This window comes from Macrosteles quadrilineatus, unplaced genomic scaffold (genome assembly GCF_028750875.1).
Source record: "Macrosteles quadrilineatus isolate MER2022 unplaced genomic scaffold, UCM_ALF_1.0 Scaffold_1__1_contigs__length_201487025, whole genome shotgun sequence".
NCBI classification, from domain to species: Eukaryota; Metazoa; Arthropoda; class Insecta; order Hemiptera; family Cicadellidae; genus Macrosteles; species Macrosteles quadrilineatus.
The window spans coordinates 65,829,320-65,847,959 of record NW_026542594.1 but is presented as its reverse complement, the minus strand read 5'-3'; the positions used below and the strand labels follow the sequence as shown (position 1 = coordinate 65,847,959).

Here is an 18,640-nt window from a genome sequence, read left to right as displayed (position 1 = left end):
TAGCAACGTCTGTTTGTGGGTTTCCAAACTAAATTTGTCCAAAAATCTATCAACTAATTTGGCCGAAGTTTTATGAATTAATACTTTTGGAGCTAACTAATTGATTTCGGATGCCAGTTGCAAGAGTCCTTAACACGTTCAGTGCGGCATACCCTTAAACAGGTGCTTGCCTCGCTAACTAAATCAGCGATCGCTATTGGTATTGAAATATCTCAGTAAGACGAATCACAAAAGAGCAGTTGTGATTGTTCTGCGTTACCCCGAAAGTGGACGTAGTTCACTGAAACACCCAAAGGTAGCAGCACTGCCTGGATCAATAACCAGAGTCTTTGTAAAATGGCTCAAATAGAAAAAATTAGTGAAAACGGGACAAAAGCATTGCCGGACAGGATTTTACGGGAAATTTTAGTACCAACCTACACCAGAATAAAGCTCGCATTCTAAGCTACAACCATTTGGCGCATAATAACGCTTCAATATACTAAGTTTTTTTTAAGCTCTAACAAATGGTTTGGAAAGAAATTGATTAATTTTATGTTTTTTAGGTCAAAAATAGGAAAAACCAATTTTGACCCCATAAAACCCTCCAAAAACCCCCGTTTCCATGGTCCGATCATGCTGGTTTGTGAACTTGTTTGAATAAATGTAGGTTTACACGTTTATATCAAATTTCATCAAAATCGGACCATATTTGCTCCAGTTATATATATATATATATATATGAATTTGAACATATGGTGTTTTTAGCCACTAGGGACCTCAAAACGAAAAAGTAAATCGGTCCCGGGTCCAGGTCTTACCATGAGTACTACGGTAATAGCTTATTCCCTATATGGGAAATTTGCTAAAAGTATAAATTGTAATAACAGCAATGTTGGGGAAGTTCTTTTAAAATGTAGCTAGCTACAACTACGGTACTGCTACATTTCCAAAAAAGTAGCTTAGCTACAGCTACAGCTACAGTTCCGAAAAAGTAGCTAGCTACAACTAAAACTACAATGAAATGTAGCTATAGCTACAATTTTAGCTACTTTTCCAAAGACGTTACTTTTATTCCACGCACATTAGGTAAATGTAAAATTAATTGCAACAACGATTTTATTGAACAAACACTCTAACAACAAAATATCGGTATTGTATCTAATATTACTTGGAAAACAACTTATTCCTAGATTTTATTTAATTTGTTGGCATCATAGAACTAACATTACAACAACACAACCAAAATAGTTGAGTACCATCATATTTAGTACTTATTTTTCAATATTGCATTATTTTTAACCCTTCCAGGGCTTAATTAAATTAAGGGCTGAAGCTTAATTATTTTTTGCCAAAAATTAAAAACTAAAGTGGTTGTGTTTTGTATTTATTTCACTCTGAAATAATTCATGGATCATAAAAAGATTTTCCTTAGGGCTAAACTAATTTTTGTAAAAAATTTATGAAAAAATAAAATTTTATTTGACGGATATATTTGTCTTTGGCCACAAAAAACATATGGTGGGCGGATATATCCATCTGCCGCCCTCAGTGATACTCACAAAATATGAACACTGCCAATAATCTTGAGTATTCTTGTGGGCGGCAGACGGATATATCCGTCAACCTTAGGTTATTCCTTCCCTTGTTTTATTTTTTATCCATAAAAATTATCTAACATTCTGAAGTAAATCTAAACCACTCAGTTCCGCTCTCATGTCCTCAATCCCATTCCCCGCCAAGACTTCCACTACGTAAAGACTGTTCTTCAGGTTCTTCATATCCATCACATTCCTTACTATTATTTTCAGTGCCAAGTATAAAACCCCTCTCAGACATACTTTTATTAAGCATCTCAATAACCTTTTCAAATTTCAGATCGTTTGCATTAGTAACTTTAGCTCAAAAACATAAAAATAAATAAAAATAAAAGTACAAAACACAAAATGTAAACATCACTCACTAACAACCATGTGTGAAGTGACCGCAATATTTACTTACGCACACTCTATGGTGCATAATAGCCGAAACAGCTGCGACAATTGTTATTGCCGACCACAAAAACCAAATAACCCATTTATAATGCAGTGTAATGTTTATTACCGTATTATAAACATTGTATATCAATTCGTTTTTTGGACGGATATATTCGACTTTATCCCAGAAAAGAAATTTCTCGGGACGGATATAGCCGTTTTCAGCCCGGAAAGTAAACAAAGATTGACGGATATATCCGTCCATAGCCCTGGAAAGTTTAAGCATCTTATATGTAAATTTCATTCAATCAAACTATATATTAGAAGCTCATTTTATTTCTTTAATGTACATTCATTTATATATGTCTTATATCAACTATCAAAAACAATAAAACTGTAAAACGATTGTTTGAAAATACTTTTTTGTGTTACAGTGCCCAGCCTACTGAAATTGGAGTTGATTGCCTTTCTTTGTTTTTAATGTTAAAACCGACATTGCAATAACTTTTAACCATACTGATAAGTTACTTGTTTTATGAATAACACTTATTAATGTCAAGAAATCGTCCTTTGTCATTATGCACAGGGCAAATTGTGCTTCAACAAACGTTGGTGCAGAAACAGTATTCAGCAACTTATCCTGAAATCGGCTTTTTAATTTAAACATGTTGAAAATTGTAAAGTAAAAATAACATTTAGGCCTAAGTTACTTGGCTATGTAACAAGTTGGCTATAATGGGCTTGTGCTTACAAGGACTAAATTTCTATTAATTGAACTTGGTATTCGTATTAATCCAATAGCATAGCCTAGGAATAGTCCTTGACAAGAGCTGTTAGCAGGAGCAAAGCAAACTAACTTATGTTGTTTTTTTTTTCAATGTAAGTTTCATGTTATATGGAGATTTTTTCGTTACAATTATTATGTAGTCTAGACATATCTTAAATCTCATCAGGTAATTTCCTCTTCGTTAATTTAGTAAACTTTTGAAAAATCTTCGTAATCCAACCAAGAAAGGGCTTGTGATGATGAACCACAATCAACAGCTGAAGCAAAGGTTGATAGACCAGCTTTCTCATTATTTTAAGGTTTACTGTTGGTTTCTATTAAAACCCAAGTTGAAACTATCGACAAAATAAAGAAACTAAATTAATTACTAATTTCCCTGTCAAACACTTGCAAGCATTCAGCTTCTTTTGTCACCGGTAACGTTTAAATGTCGTCTGCATCTAGCGATTTTATTTTATCTGACTGTAATCATAGAGTAAGCAAATGAAGGAAATAAGAGCCAAAAATGTGGATAACACTCAGATAGTGGCCTCCATTTCACACAACGTTGTAAGAGGTAAGAAACAGCTGCGACCAGCTGTATGAAGCCAAGAAAGTAGGCCTAATTTTCTCGAAAATCTCAGTTTGTAAGAGGTTAATTCACGCAAGGTTGTGATAAAAGTCACTATCTCAATTTATGTTATAATAAGCTATTAATATTTTAGCACTAAGCTATTAATATTTTACTAAAAAACACACTTTATTACCCTCCCTGTAGGCAACAAACCTAGGTACTCATTAAACCTAATGTTATTTGAATGATTTAATTGAAAATCAAATCAGGCAAATGGAAATTTGCTTAGTCTGCAGGTTTGCTTGGTTACCCCTGCTGCGGCAGGGGTATTTTATATTTTTCATCCACTGTTTTCGGTATTGGTGAGCGTATAAAAGTACAATATGTACTTAAGCATGATAAAATATTATTCCCTACATTTTCTTAGACTGCACACATAATATGTTTACACATTGCAAAGTTATCAGTAATACTGCAATTTAATTTATATAATACGTGAAGGTGATTTCTACGAAACACTACTCCTCCATTAATAATGGACGGATTTTGACAAACGATGTGTCAAAATTAACTATTTTTTGTGTAGACGCCCCCTTTCACCAATTCCTGTAACAAAAGTCCTTGGGCTTTGCCCCACAGGCCATCAAAATCCCAATGTATTTCTTATGAAGAATAGATTTTGTTTACTTAAACAGACGAATAATTTGTATTAATTACAGCTCTTCATAGTAAACACATGATACACTCGTTTTCATAAGCGTTCGTTTTCAGAGTGAGTTAGTCTTTAGTTTCGATAACTGGAGTGGAGTGATTTATTACATTATCTTTGAGTTGACTATTTTAAGCCATTGGAAATTATGACTATTATTTGTTTTGTAATAACGCCTGTAATTCTTTGCAATTGCTCAAATTCGAGCAACAGGTGCACTAGTTAAATTTATTGTATGTTGTAATGAATACATTTTTATGGTGAATTATAAGTGTGCCTGTTTTATATACTTTTAACTGTTAAACCTATTAAACGTTCCGAGCCTTCTAGTACTTTTATTAAAGTCAATTAAGATTTTCATACAAAAAGGCTAGATTAGTTCCTAATATAACTTAAAACTACTTATAGGTCAAATGAACTTTACATGACTAATTGCTGGTTACTGTGTAGGTTGATGGCATGGATGTATTAGCTGTCAAGTCAGCTAGTCAGTTTGCAGTAGATTATTGCAAGTCAGGCAAGGGTCCTCTATTGATGGAGACTGCCACCTACCGCTACAGTGGACATTCCATGAGTGATCCTGGTACTTCCTACCGTACTCGAGATGAGATTCAAGAGGTTCGCCAGACTCGAGACCCCATCACCTCATTCAAAGATAAGATTCTCAACTCAGGCCTTGTAACTGCCGAAGAACTTAAGGTAGCTATAAACAAATTAACAGAAGAACTCAGCATATATTTATATAGTAAATAAACGGACATGTTATTTAAGTTATTATCAAAATGTATATCACAGAGAGCTGATTATGTAAACATATTGGAATCTGAAGTCATTGAGATATTTAGGCCAGCTGCATACATTAAAACAAAGAGAAACAAGTAGACACTTTGGATACATCTTCTTCTACTTCTTTTTATGTAGATTGTTTATGGAATATCTTTATACATATTTGCCAAATTTACCTATTTTACAGTTGGCCTAAAAAATTATTCAAACAAATATTATAATTAGTTTGTGTTAGTTTACACGTTTTCTTCAAAACGAGTATTTAAAGAATAAGTATGTTTAACATAGATCATAGGGCTTAGGTTATTAGGATTTTTAGTGAGAATAGCAGGCTTCTGAATGGGAAATAGTCCAAACTGGCACAACAAACACACAACTTTATACTATATACACAACACATTAGAGTATTTCACTGTCACTGACACTATTTTCAACTAAGGAAGAGAGTTTTTCAGACCTAATGGTGGCCAGCAAGTTAAATAGAAGAATGTTTATAAAAAACCTCTACTTGCCTGAAAGATACAATATCACCTAATGTGTTATTATTGTAAATTGATGTTACGTTTACGTCATTTATAGAAATTCGATGGGGAAATTAAGGCCCAAGTTGATGCTGCTGTGAAATCTGCCAAATCTGACCCAGAAATAGGAATGGATGAACTTCCTGCTGATATTTATGTTGAGAACTTGGAAGGCAAGATCCGAGGAGTTTTACCATGGCAGCTTCTGGACCACAAGCGTATTGGCCCAGCTGTCAACGCCTAACTCTGCATAACCCTCGCAATAACTACACTCTGTTACAACCAGGCTAATCAGTGAAACATGGTACAAACTGCAAACCTTTTGTAGCGTTGGTATGAGAATTATGTGTTCAATATAGGATTATTAATGTAAATAAGCTTTGTACAAGGTAACAGTTACCGGACTATTGTGTTTTATAAATTTGTTATTTTGTTATTCTTTTGGTGTATACAATAGAAATTTTACAAGTTTTTATCTGAAAAAAAGGAATTTCATTTGAGAAGATCAATACAGCACAACCTTATGTGTCAAATACACAATATTTAAAGTCAACTAAGTAAATATTTGTGTTTTTATTATTCCTTCTCTCTATGCAGTGTAATTTTGCTTTGCCTTGTGTAAATCTGCTTACATTTTTGTTTCTTGTTCTTTTACTTTGATAACTTTTATTTTACAGTTCAAACTTTATTTTGCAGTCGCTTTTCCTACAGTTTTTGGCCAGAATATTATAGAATTTGTCTGTTACTTTGTTTAGAAACATATTACATTGGGCAATCTGAATTAATCAAGTGTTGATGTAATAGCAATTGAGATTAATTTGTTAAATCAATCACATAACCCTAATTTAAAATTTATATACTTCTTACCCCATACTTCCATAACAGCTATACCAGCACATCTACGGTTAGGGTGATGATTGATCAAATACCTAATGCCAAGAGAATGTTTTAAAGGAATGTATTCCAATCATTTTACTGTTAAGTATGTAAATTTGCTTTTATATCAATATTTGTATGGGGATTCTGCACTTAGTTCATTCCAAGTGTTAATTGTTATTACCTTAGCTTTACGATAGATTTTAAATCTAGGATATGATAGGCTATTTGCATTTAATTTTTTATACATATTTCTTTTTAATAATTATAGAAAGAGATCACTTCTCTCATAAAATTTAATTAATATTATCTGCGCAAAAAAATTACAAGTCAGTGATAAGTTAATGGTTTTCACTTAAAAACAGACAATTTTCAATTGAACTCAGAGCAATAGAAAATTGAAAATTAATTCAAATATATATAACGGATTTTGAAGTCACTAAGTGACTGCTAGTATTAATTATTCTTAAAATACCTTGTTATTCTTTTGATAGATTATCGATTCACTAATATAATATTAATTACATTCTTTTATTTGTTGGTTTTATTTAAATCTTTTAAGAAATGTTAAGTATTGAGTGATACATCCACAAATTTATTTTTTGTCTTAAGTCTTAAGTCAAGATCAGATTTCAAAGAAAATTCTCCTGATTTCTCTAATTGTATGTACAACATGCAGAAATGTTACATTTTTATACTGTACAAAGAATCTGTATTTATTGATTCTTGGTTTAAAATCAAGAGTCGATTGTTAGTCTTTGTGTTGAACATTCAAAATGTAATACATAAGGAAATAAATTGATGATATTTATTCTCAAGAATTTATTCCCTTTACTGTATTCATAATAAATTTATAATGGAAACATGGTTGTCAAATAATTGTACAGGGTGAATAAAAAGTCGAGACCCCCCTCTCTAATATTTTTTCAAGTAAATATACAGAGATATCCTTTTGGTGGTCGAGCAATCTTAGCAGGAAGTTTCATTTTATCATTTTGAAATTTTTGAGTGTCCCCCCAAAAGGGGGGATTTGGGGGGCAACTCAAATATTTTAAATGTAAACCCCCTTCAAGTGACACCTCATTTTGAAGTGTTTACAAAAACTTAAAGAATAGTGAAAACTAGAGGTCACTATCTCTTCTCTATCCAAAATGGTAGCCCGTCAAATGTTGTGGAAAATCAATGGTAAAATTGTTAATATTGGTTGTCATTTTAAATAGAGAAGAGATAGCGAGCTCTGGTTTTCACCATTCTTTAAGTTTGTTTAAGCACTTCAAAATGAGGTGTCACTTGATAGGGGTTTCTATTGAAACATTTTTAGTTGTCCCCCGAATCCCCCCTTTTGGGGGACACTCAAAATTTTTAATGTATTTCCCCTTCAAGTGATACCTCATTTTGAAGTGTTTACAAAAACTTAAAGAATGGTGAAAACCAGAGCTCGCTATCTCTTCTCTATCCAAAATGACAACAAATATTTACAATTTTACCATTGATTTTCCACAACATTTGACGGGCTACCATTTTTGATAGAGAAGAGATAGTGACCTCCAGTTTTCACCATTCTTTAAGTTTTTGTAAACACTTCAAAATGAGGTGTCACTTGAAGGGGGTTTACATTTAAAATATTTGAGTTGCCCCCCAAATCCCCCCTTTTGGGGGGACACTCAAAAATTTCAAAATGATAAAATGAAACTTCCTGCTAAGATTGCTCGACCACCAAAAGGATATCTCTGTATATTTACTTGAAAAAATATTAGAGGGGGGGGTCTTGACTTTTTATTCACCCTGTATAGTAATACATTTTGTCTAATGATTGTAATAATAACAGCTCTGGTTCTTATATTTATTTTTATAGGTATTGACCCTAACCAAGATTAACAATCAAAATAATTTGTGAAATTTATTTTTTTAAGAGGGTGGTGGCCTCTTTTACTCTGCATTTGCCTGTCCACATGGGCCACAGAGGCCTGTGCATGGAACCAGCAAAGTAAGGGGTGAGCCGGTACATTACAAGAACAGGCGTGAAGTGTACTGGTAAAAAGAAGTGGCAGGTACCAGGATCCGAATCCACGACATCGTTGATTTGGGCCCGAAGTCCGTGGTGCTACCGATTGAGCCATCGACTCTCCAATGACAAAGAATTATTTTTTTCTCTACAATGACGTAAAAGCAATTGTAACTGTTGAAAATGCCTGCCTTTTAGTGAATTTCCCATATAGGGAATAAGCTATTACCGTAGTACTCATGGTAAGACCTGGACCCGGTGTTCAGTAAACTTAAACCATTCATATAATTTAACACTCTATGATTTATTTAATGTACAATATCTTTTCCTTGCAACATGTGTTCTTAATCAAATTAAATTATTCTCTATTGTTAACATATGTTGTGTATCAAAATGTAAATAAAACAGAGTTCTTGTTTTCTTGTAACCATTAAATGTGTGTTCATTTCTCTCTCTCTCATATTCATTAATCTCAATATCTCCATCTCTCTACATAATATTACCACTCTGGTCCTTCGAACTAATTCTCATTAAACCCTTTCTCATTTCTATTCCTATTCCCCTTTCTCGATCATTCCCTATAATTTAATATCATTCATTCTCTACAATCATTCACCCGGGACCGATTTACTCTTTCATTTTGAGGTCCCCAGAGGCCAAAACACCATCCGTTCAAATTCATATATATATATATCCGTTAGCACGATAACTTGGGCAAAAATGATCCGTTTTTGATGAAAATTGTAAACGTGTAAACCTACATTTATTCGGACGAGTTTGCCAACCAGCATGATCGGACTATGGGAACAGGGGTTTATGGGGGGTTTTATGGGGTAAAAATTGATTTTTCCCATTTTTGACCCTAAAAACGTACAATTTTGCAATTTATTTCAAACCCGCTTGTAGAGCTTAAAAAATAACAAATTTAATTTAATATATTGAAGCTTTATAAAATATTCCAATGTTATTCTTATGCTAACTGTATTTTGCTTGTTTATGAACGTATTTTGATCAAATTTGGAAAATGTATTCATTTCATACCTACTAAACTATTAACATTTGACAAAAAAACACGTTTCACCCTCCCTGTTGTTGCAAACCTAAGTACTCGTTAAACCAATAATGCTATTTAAATGGGGAAATAGATGTGGTATATTTAAGGAGAGCGATATTTTGGAGTTAATCCAATCAGGCAAATGGAAATTTGCTTAGTCTGCAGGTTTGCCCCTCAAACTTCTTTAGAATCCCCTAGAATATTATAGGAGGGCATTTTGTACACTTTCTGTAGACTTAATATTTACCGTGATGCAGCTTTTCAAACATTATTAATATTTTCGTACTTTGCAATTTTTAGCAATATTTTATTGATTTTCACACTGCATCTTCGGGAAATATACCCTCCTATAATATTCTAGGGGATTTTAAAGAGGTTTGAGGGGCATATTTATCGTCAGATTTTGGCTTTTCATTATATGAGTTCAGGGAGAAATCTCAAAATTTCCTTTACAACTGGTAGTACAGTCAATCCATATCCAACGTGGACAAAAATTTTGTCCGAGGAATTTCATGTTTTGTTTTTTGAGGTGCCGAATTTGAATCTGAAGTTGTCCATAAAATATTTCTTGAGCGTTCTAAGATATTCGCAAAAATAGCGAAATTCTTTGCACTTTTTTCAGGTTTTATGTTATAAGTCGAAAACTAGCCACTTTTACCACATGTGGACCTGATTGATCCTGATGACGACCACGAGGAACTCGACGATCACAACCTGGAAGTGGATGATCGCCAGAGCCACAGCTAGGACCATCTCACTTAGGGCCTAAATGCCCCTCTGCTGAGCACTTGATTATGTGTACAATGTGTAGATATAATGTAAATTATGTAGAGATAATTAATATAAATTTGTGTTAATAAATGCTAATCATAATCATGGAAACAGACCTCTCAACATCATTTATCACATTCTGCACAAGAAAAGTAGAACAGAACTGAGGAGTGAGTGGTGGGGGGGGGTAAGGGGGTTGAGATGGTTATGGGGTAGAAGGGGTGCGGTCATCAACTTCCATTTTGTATATGTGGTAAAAGTTGCTATAATTCTTAGTTTTCGACTTATAATATAAAAACTGAGACAAAGTGCAAAAATGTTGCTATTTTTACGAATATCTCGTTAATTTTAATTAAATAAACGCCTGGAGATACCATGAATATTTGAACCTACATACCAAATTTCACCAAAATCTGACTACAGGTCCCTAGTAGCACAAATATATATTAAATACATATGAATAAATATATTTAAAATCTATTTTATATATCTCAAGTGTGTATTATTGTCAATTTTATATCATATTTAAAATATATTAAATATATAAAAAATATGTTTTTGAATCTATTAAATATTTAAAAAATATGTTCCAATAATAGGCTATATTTTAGTGAATAATATTTAAATAAAAAATGTATTTAATATCTCTTTCAAACATACCATGGGGCCTAAACATAAAAACATAAAATAATGAAGATTTAGTATGAAAAGCACAATTATCAGTTGAGTAAATTGATTAAATAGTTCATAAAAACAAATTTTGAAAAAATTACTGGATAAAATTTTGTTAGCCCGGGTGGGTCTTGAACCTGGGTCCTTCGACTTATGAGCCTCTTACCTTACCTCTGAGCTACTTGTGACTGTTGTTGGCCTTAGTTTTCAAATGGTGAAAGAGTGGCCGTCAGTTGCAATGGTTGCAATACTTGAAAAATTTTTGATACTACAGTATAATATGATTCTGTTTTTCTGTAATTCGTTTCTTAAAAGGTCGCCAGTCACTAGCACCCTTTTCTAGCCAATCATTCGAGATTTCTATGATCACATTCATTGTCACATATTGCAATTTAAAAAATAAAACCCATCAACACTTTTTTTCGTTTGACCCAAATGTAGGCTGTCGAACATGTATACTGCCTCTTAACTATATGCGTAATTTTTTCTTTACCTGCATGATAGAGTGACACCATTCAGAGTACGTATTATTATTAACTTAATTTTAACTCTTTCACAATAGCATCATACAAAAAATGCATGTATAAATTGATAGACACTATAAAAAACAAAAAGATGCAAATTATTTATTTGCTAATTATAAAAGATTATAGGCTATATATTCTACAAATATATTATTATTTTATTAATAAAAATATCTGACGTGTTTCAAAATATATTTATAAATACTTTAAATATATAATATAGTTTCAAAAATATGTTATATATATATATTTAAAATATTCTCAACACATATTTTTTTTAAATATTTAATAGGAAAAATATACATATAAAATATGTATATAATAGATTCTATACTTATTTGATCAATATATATTATGAATCTATTTTATATATTCAAAACTTATATTTAACTAGCTGTAACCCGCGGGCTTTGCCCCGTTTAACTTCTTAATTTTCAAGATTATCTCGTTCGCATGGCTCAATCACGTCCTGGTTGAAGTTTGTTCGCTAGGCTCACTCACCTTTAGGTTGGAGCTTGCTCGCTACGCTCACTCACCTTTAGGTTGGAGCTCGTTCGCTGCGCTCACTTGCCTTCAGGTTAGCTCGTTCGCTACGCTAACTCGCCTCCAGGTTGAAGTTCGTTCGCTACGCTCACTCACCTTTTGGTTGCAAATTAGCTGTTGTCATAAATGTAAAAGAAATAATAGTGCTGCACCCTGTTGGTAATCCTTGTAACTTTAATGCTATTGAACATCATAGAACAGGACCAACTTGTTTAATTGAAACAGCTGTTAAGATTCAATAATTCCATTTCTCATAAGGTTAACATGGGAAACTCCAGAGCCACTGGGGCGGAGCCCGAAAGGATTTTTGAAATGAGAATATGCCTATATGTTAATCGGGAATGTGAGCTATCATCATGCCAAATTTCAGCCCAATCCGACCAGTATTTTTCGCGTTCACTTGTCACAAACATACATCCATACATCCATACATCCATACATCCAAACTTTCTCATTTATAATATTAGTAGGATTTATATTTTGCATTGCTTTTTGGTAATATTTTAAATATATATTTGAATATATCAAACTATTATTAAAGATATATTATTTATATATTTTATTCGAGGTTCTATCAAATACAACTTTAAATATATAAAATATTTATAAAATACATATTTGTGCTACTAGGGGTGTGGTATGTAGCTCTGTACACATACACTACCGGTACACAGACATCACTTTGAAAACCACTTTTTGGGTTCAGGGGGACCCAAAACGGCCCCCAAAACTCAAACTCCTAAATTTTGACAAAAACAATACTTTCTCCATACCGGTATACTACGTATAGGGGGAGAAAGTAAAAACAATATTTTAATGAAAATCTTATACTTTTTACAAGCAGATACTAACCATTAATAATGTATCATGTTGTACTTGTATTTTAGGTACATTCCAATTAGCTATTTAACAGCCCGGCAATAGGAGCAGAGATAATAGATTATAAAGGGCATTCAGCATGACCTTAGACGGAAGCAGGAGCAGGACTACTACAAAGAAAATACATGAACATTTTCACTATATGGAATTACAGGCCTGTGTGTAGAAACGAGGCTTTTTAACTTTATCAAATAATATTGTTAAATCTATTTAAAAAAATCCAAGGTCGAAAAACATGAAAATTGATATTGAGCCACATCACTGACACCTCACTTATTTTTAATCTCATTCATCAATATTCAAACTGTTATGTGTTTTGTATTTAAATGAATATCATGAAGGTCAGGGGAAGAAGATCAAACTCCAAAAATATAAAACTTTAGATACGGTACCGGTACCGGTATATTTTGATTCGTCTAACCACGTGTGATTTATACACTGGAAAAACGAACAGATTCCGCACTAGAATACAACAGAATGCAGGGGAATATCGGTCAAACTCAACTCGTTCACTGGAAGAACAAAGTTCGTAGTTTGTTGTGGCAGGCTCATATGCACAGTGTTGTTATATTCAGTCAGACTGCATTTATCTTTGATAAAGTTGATCATGCGAATGCTTTAGGGAAGTAGGTAGCTATTACCGTAGGTGGCATGGTTACCTAAGTCCGGGACCGATTTAATTTTCATGATGATGTAAGAGTAAAAAAAAATAATTTAGTATATAAAAGTATTTTTGTACGGTTATTGGTAATGGAGAAAATCATAAAAAATGTAAATTTAATTTCCTGTTATTCATATGGAGAATATTGTAAAATGCTGTAGTTTGCTTGTTTATGGATATATTTTGATCGAATTTGTCAAATTTATTTATTTTTATTTTGAGCTGTTAATATTTTACTAAAAAACACGCTTTATTAGTTTCCTTTTAGCAGCAAACCTGGGTACTCGTTAGATCTAATTTTATCTAAATATATTCAATTGAAAATCAATTCAGACAATTGGAAATTCGCTTAGTCGGCTGGTTTGCTGCGACGGGGTTATTAGTTAATTTCTTACGGTTTAAGTAGAACGTAGATATGTCTGACAGTGATGATAGTGCAATGTAGATTGGTGGTAAAACTTCCACCAAGAAAAAACCTAAAAGTTGTGTCGTGAACGTGATGTGGAAAAATACTAAGATACAGTACACATGAAAAGGTTATATTGACTGTCTTGAGTCCAGACACCAGACATATCGCAAAGTCTCGTCACTACCGCGGAGCGCTGGGCACTGAGCTGATTCGAACGGTGCGTTGCAGTGAGATCGGTGACTATCCTCTAGTACCAAGTGACTATCACTGTACTTAGGGGCTACCCCTAACTGTAATTATTCAATTAAAAAAAGAGTATTGTTTATTAAAAATTGTTTTTGAAAGACTACGTCGCTGTGAAACAGTAAAACAAAATATATTTTTATTATAACTAAATTTTGTTGAATTGATTTTTTGGCTTTTGGAGGCCCCCTTGAGCCGGAGGCCCTCGGGGATCGCCGACCAGCCGCCCTGGCCAGACCGGGCCTGTGACTGCCGTTGTGAACAACTAAAATACTTTGAACTGTTTAATCTCCATATAACATACCGGTACCTTATGTTTTAATAACATTAAATTATGCGTTGATTTATAAAAAAAGTTTTCAACATATTGGGCCATTTTTACCAACATAGTCAAAACTTTGATTACTTGATCAGTTTTCTGATTACAATTCCTAAACTTTGTGTCACATACAACATATGTTTGTTAGAGAACATAAAATTCTGCTCAAAAGGTTCTTGAAAATCGAACAAACCGTTAAACAGCAATCGATTCTTCAAGTTAATAAAAAAAATTCATTCTATTATTTAAATGAACTAGGTACCTATTTTGTCGAATCATTCAATCATTTGAAAATGACTCATATTTTGTTGAAACATACTTTACTACCTACCACATATTAATATAATTTATTAACCAACCTTGCCCACAGCTCAGAGAGAGGCTAAGACATGCAGTTCAAAAGGTTTATACTCTTCATTTTTGAGGTGTTGCCTTCCGGATTACTTAACAAATACTAATCTAGAGGTTAAATACCTTGTTGCCAACGTAATCCTTGGTAGACTTAATGGCCATTAAGTCTATTACGTTGGCAACAAGGTATTTAACCTCTAGATTAGTAGTGTTTATACTCTCTTTGAATATTGAGATCTAGAGTTTGCCAAAAGACTCTTTTCTAGCACTTAAACAGTAGATAATGCAAGACCTCGATATCTGCTGCATCTACACTCTACAGTATGTGTATCAGCAGCTACTTCGTCGGCAAGACTGGAGCAGAGCATCGTGTTCCCTATTTGTAACCTGTGAATAGAGGATCGTGCACAGGTGATCTCAATAACAATGCAGACGCCATTTTGTTGTGGTTGAAGAAGGCTAATTATGCCAGGCACACGCGGGCTCCTATGAAAAGCTTATTATAAGGGCCTACCTGAAACTTGCTACATGCTACACGGTAAAGCAGCGGCTGCCGGCTACACTTGCCCAATTCGGTCCGGTCCGGTTCGGTTGTGAGGGGTGGCTACACTTGTAGGAATCGTTTCGGTCCGGCCGGAAGAGGTAGCTACACTTGTACAATATTTTGGAGGACACACACGAGCACGGGACACAAGTACAGCATACAGAAGGTGTTTAGCTAGGTCCGATTTACCGAATAGGCACGTGCCTAGGGCGCGATGCAAATGTTGTATTTGCATGCAATCGCGGTAAACTTCCTATAATCCATCGCGGCCGTGTAGACATTGTAATCGTCTCGCGATATTGCGACAAAATTCTGACTATTTTCCGCGGTCGTGTAGACATAATTATCGTCTTCCATGATCGAGGCAATATATTTCACTTTCAATACTGATTAGCAAACTCTGGATCGTACCATTGACTATATAACACTAGGACGCACATGAAAAGAGCCCAAAAACTCAAGCAGACGCTTCAAAAGCGCCCGGACCTCCAAGATCCCAACCAGGTCGGTGCGAAAAGAGCCCGGGCTCTTCCTAAAACTTTCACAACGAGTCTGCAAAGGAGAAAGAATCAATAACACTGTTGAAATTCATGAATTTATTTACAATATTAAAAGATACATAATTAAAATATAGACTATTAAAAGATATTTACATTACTAAAAGCTACAGCCTGTTTACCTAACCTAACCTATAACTTAACCTAACCTAACCCAACCAAACACAACACTATTTCAGAACACGAGTCAGCGTCCTCCTCCTCAGGTACCTGTGGAGACCCGGGCTCTTTCCATGCTTAATATTAGTGAACCTTTTTGGGGATTAAAATTTCGGGCTCTTTTCATGTGCTCCGCACTAATAGCTCTTGACATCATATAGAGACCCATTTTTACCCCATAAAACCCTCCATAAACCCCCGTTCCCATGGTCCGATCATGCAGGTTCGCGAACTCGTTCGAATAAATGTAGGTTTACACGTTTATACCGAATTTCATCAAAATCGGATATATATAGTGTCCCGTAAGTAAACAGCCAACCTCCGGGACACGGTTATATAGGTCAAAATAAAGAGAAAATCAAGAATAACATTTATTCCAAAATCGCTTCGCCATTTTGTTTTTTTTTTCACATTAACATCTTTATCTTTAAAGTTTTTCAACCGATCATTATGAAACTCGGTATGTTAAGGTATTAGAGACCCATGTTAGAAAAAAATGCATCTTGATTCATCATACAATTTCAAAATGGCGGCCATTTTAATTTTTCAAACTTAAATTACAAAAAAATTGCTGATTTTATGAAAAAATTACAAGAACACTCATATTTGGAATTTTTAAATCCCTATGAAACGATACCTAAGCTAGTCAGGTTTGCCCAGGATATACAACTAAAAATCGTAATATTTCAACTATTCGTTATTCGATATTTTTGAAGTTGGTATCGTTTAATAGGGAATTAAAAATGCCAAATAAAAGTGTACTTGTCATTTTTTCCATACAAATCAGGCATTTTTTTGTAATTTAAGTTAAAAAATTTAAAATGGCCGCCATTTTTTAATATTATGATGAATCAAGATGATTTTTTTCTGACATGGCTCTCTATTACCTTAACATACATACCCAAAGTTTCATTATGGTCGGTTGAAAAACTTTAAGGAGAAAAATATTAATGTGAACAAACAAAATGGCTGGTTAACGAAGCGATTTTGAAAAAAAAATGTTATTCTTGATTTTCTCTTTATTTTGACCTGATTTTGACCCATAGAACCATTTCCTGGAGTTTGGATGTTTACTTACGGGACGCCCTGTATAATATATGAATTTCAACGGATGGTGTTTTTGACTTCTGGGGACCTCAAAGCGAAAATAAAAATCGGTCCCTTGTCCAGGTATTACCATGAGACCTACGGTAATAGCTTGTTCCCTGTATGGGAAATTCGCTAAAAAGGCATAGCGAACGGTTTAGCAACAATAAGCCTCGCTATCGCTTCGGTGAGGACGGAGGGACGGAGGACGGTCCCAGAGTGCGGAGCCCTCAGACAGAAGGAATGATCTCGAGTAAAATAAGAACTTGTCCTTGAGCTTGAGTGATCAAGGAGAAGGTACACGAGGGAGCAGACGCCAATATATGGTAGCCAGCCTCTCCCACACTTAGACATGTTTACTGCAAAACGCAAATTATATCAATTATCACGCGTATTCCCACGACATCGGTGCAATGAACGCTTACCTGGCGTCAATACGCCTTCCTGCCCCTTGTGATTCTTCACATCAATGATGGTTTCTCATTCAACCCAAATGGTTCGTAAGTATGTAGTCAGGAGGTAATCTGACATAGATAATCCAAAGCCTAAACATTATCCTCCAATATATACTGTACACTGTTTAGTGGCTGATATGCCTTGTAGGTTATCAAATTCTAATTCTGTGTAAAATCCAGATAAAACAGATGTATGATTACCAAAAATAACCCCATGTGGGACGTATGGTTAATATAATATACATCGCACCATCTTTATGCCCAATCTTTCGCCCACATACCCCTTATAGGCTAGGCATATTAGGAATATAAGTGGCAGTTAGCGGAAAGTTTAGGTACAGTCCTAATCATCACTTTTCTTTATGGTTTTTGGGTCGCTGAACACGAATATGAGGTTTGCTGACAGATATTTTGCCCGGAACATTGGTTATTTTGTGAAAAACCTTAAAATTTGGGCACTTTTTTTGGTTTTTCGGGCAAATCTTGGTAAGTATGGGTTTTTGAGAAAATCCTGCTTTGTAAAGTTAAAGATGACAAAATTTACTACAAGTTTCCTATATAATGTTTGTTTCTACGACGAACCGTTTCGCCACTAGAGCACACTAAAAAAGGCCAGAAGTGCAAACAATTAAAAACATTGCTAAATGCTGCCGTTTTACATTACGTTTCCATGGAAACAACCCATGTTACGATAATTTTAACTATTTATTCTTGATAACAAACTGAAACACACTTAAAAATATCCCCGAAGCAGCAAACCTGCAGACTAAGTGAATTTCCATTTCCCTGATTGGATTTACACTAAAATGTCTCCTTAGAAATATCACATTTATTCCCTATTTAAATAAAAGTTTAACGAGTACTTAGGTTTGCTGTAACAGGGAGGGTAAAAAGGTGTTTTTAGTAAAATGTAATAATTTAGTATGAAATGAATGCATTTTCCAAATTTGATCAAAATATGTTCATAAACAAGCAAACTACAACAGTTTATTAGTCTCCATAAGAATAACATGGGCATTTTAAATTTACAGTTTGGAATTTTCTCTGTCAGAAGGACAAGAAGTGTTTTAGTTCTTCATCAGAATTCTTAGCGTTGCTGATACGTTGAAACAATGTGTTGGGGTTTACGGGTAAGAATTCTCTACTTTCATCGCGTTATTTACTATGGCAAGTGGCTGGACACGGTCTGCTCGTCTGAGTTTGACCTTACCAAAGTTAAAA

At 34.1% G+C, this 18,640-nt stretch overlaps 1 protein-coding gene across 2 annotated transcripts in view; it reads left to right on the top strand.

The window, feature by feature from the left end:
• The window catches only part of LOC128983432 (probable pyruvate dehydrogenase E1 component subunit alpha, mitochondrial), a 41,443-nt gene extending 35,570 nt beyond the window's left edge, over nt 1-5,873 (top strand). For both annotated transcript variants that reach the window (XM_054402726.1, XM_054402725.1), the window contains exons 6-7: nt 4,455-4,703; nt 5,370-5,873. In XM_054402726.1, the coding sequence (XP_054258701.1) occupies nt 4,455-4,703; nt 5,370-5,555 (435 nt within the window). In that variant the 3' untranslated portion in view covers nt 5,556-5,873. The remainder of the gene's footprint in view (nt 1-4,454; nt 4,704-5,369) is intronic.
• The last annotated feature ends 12,767 nt before the right edge of the window (nt 5,874-18,640 follow it).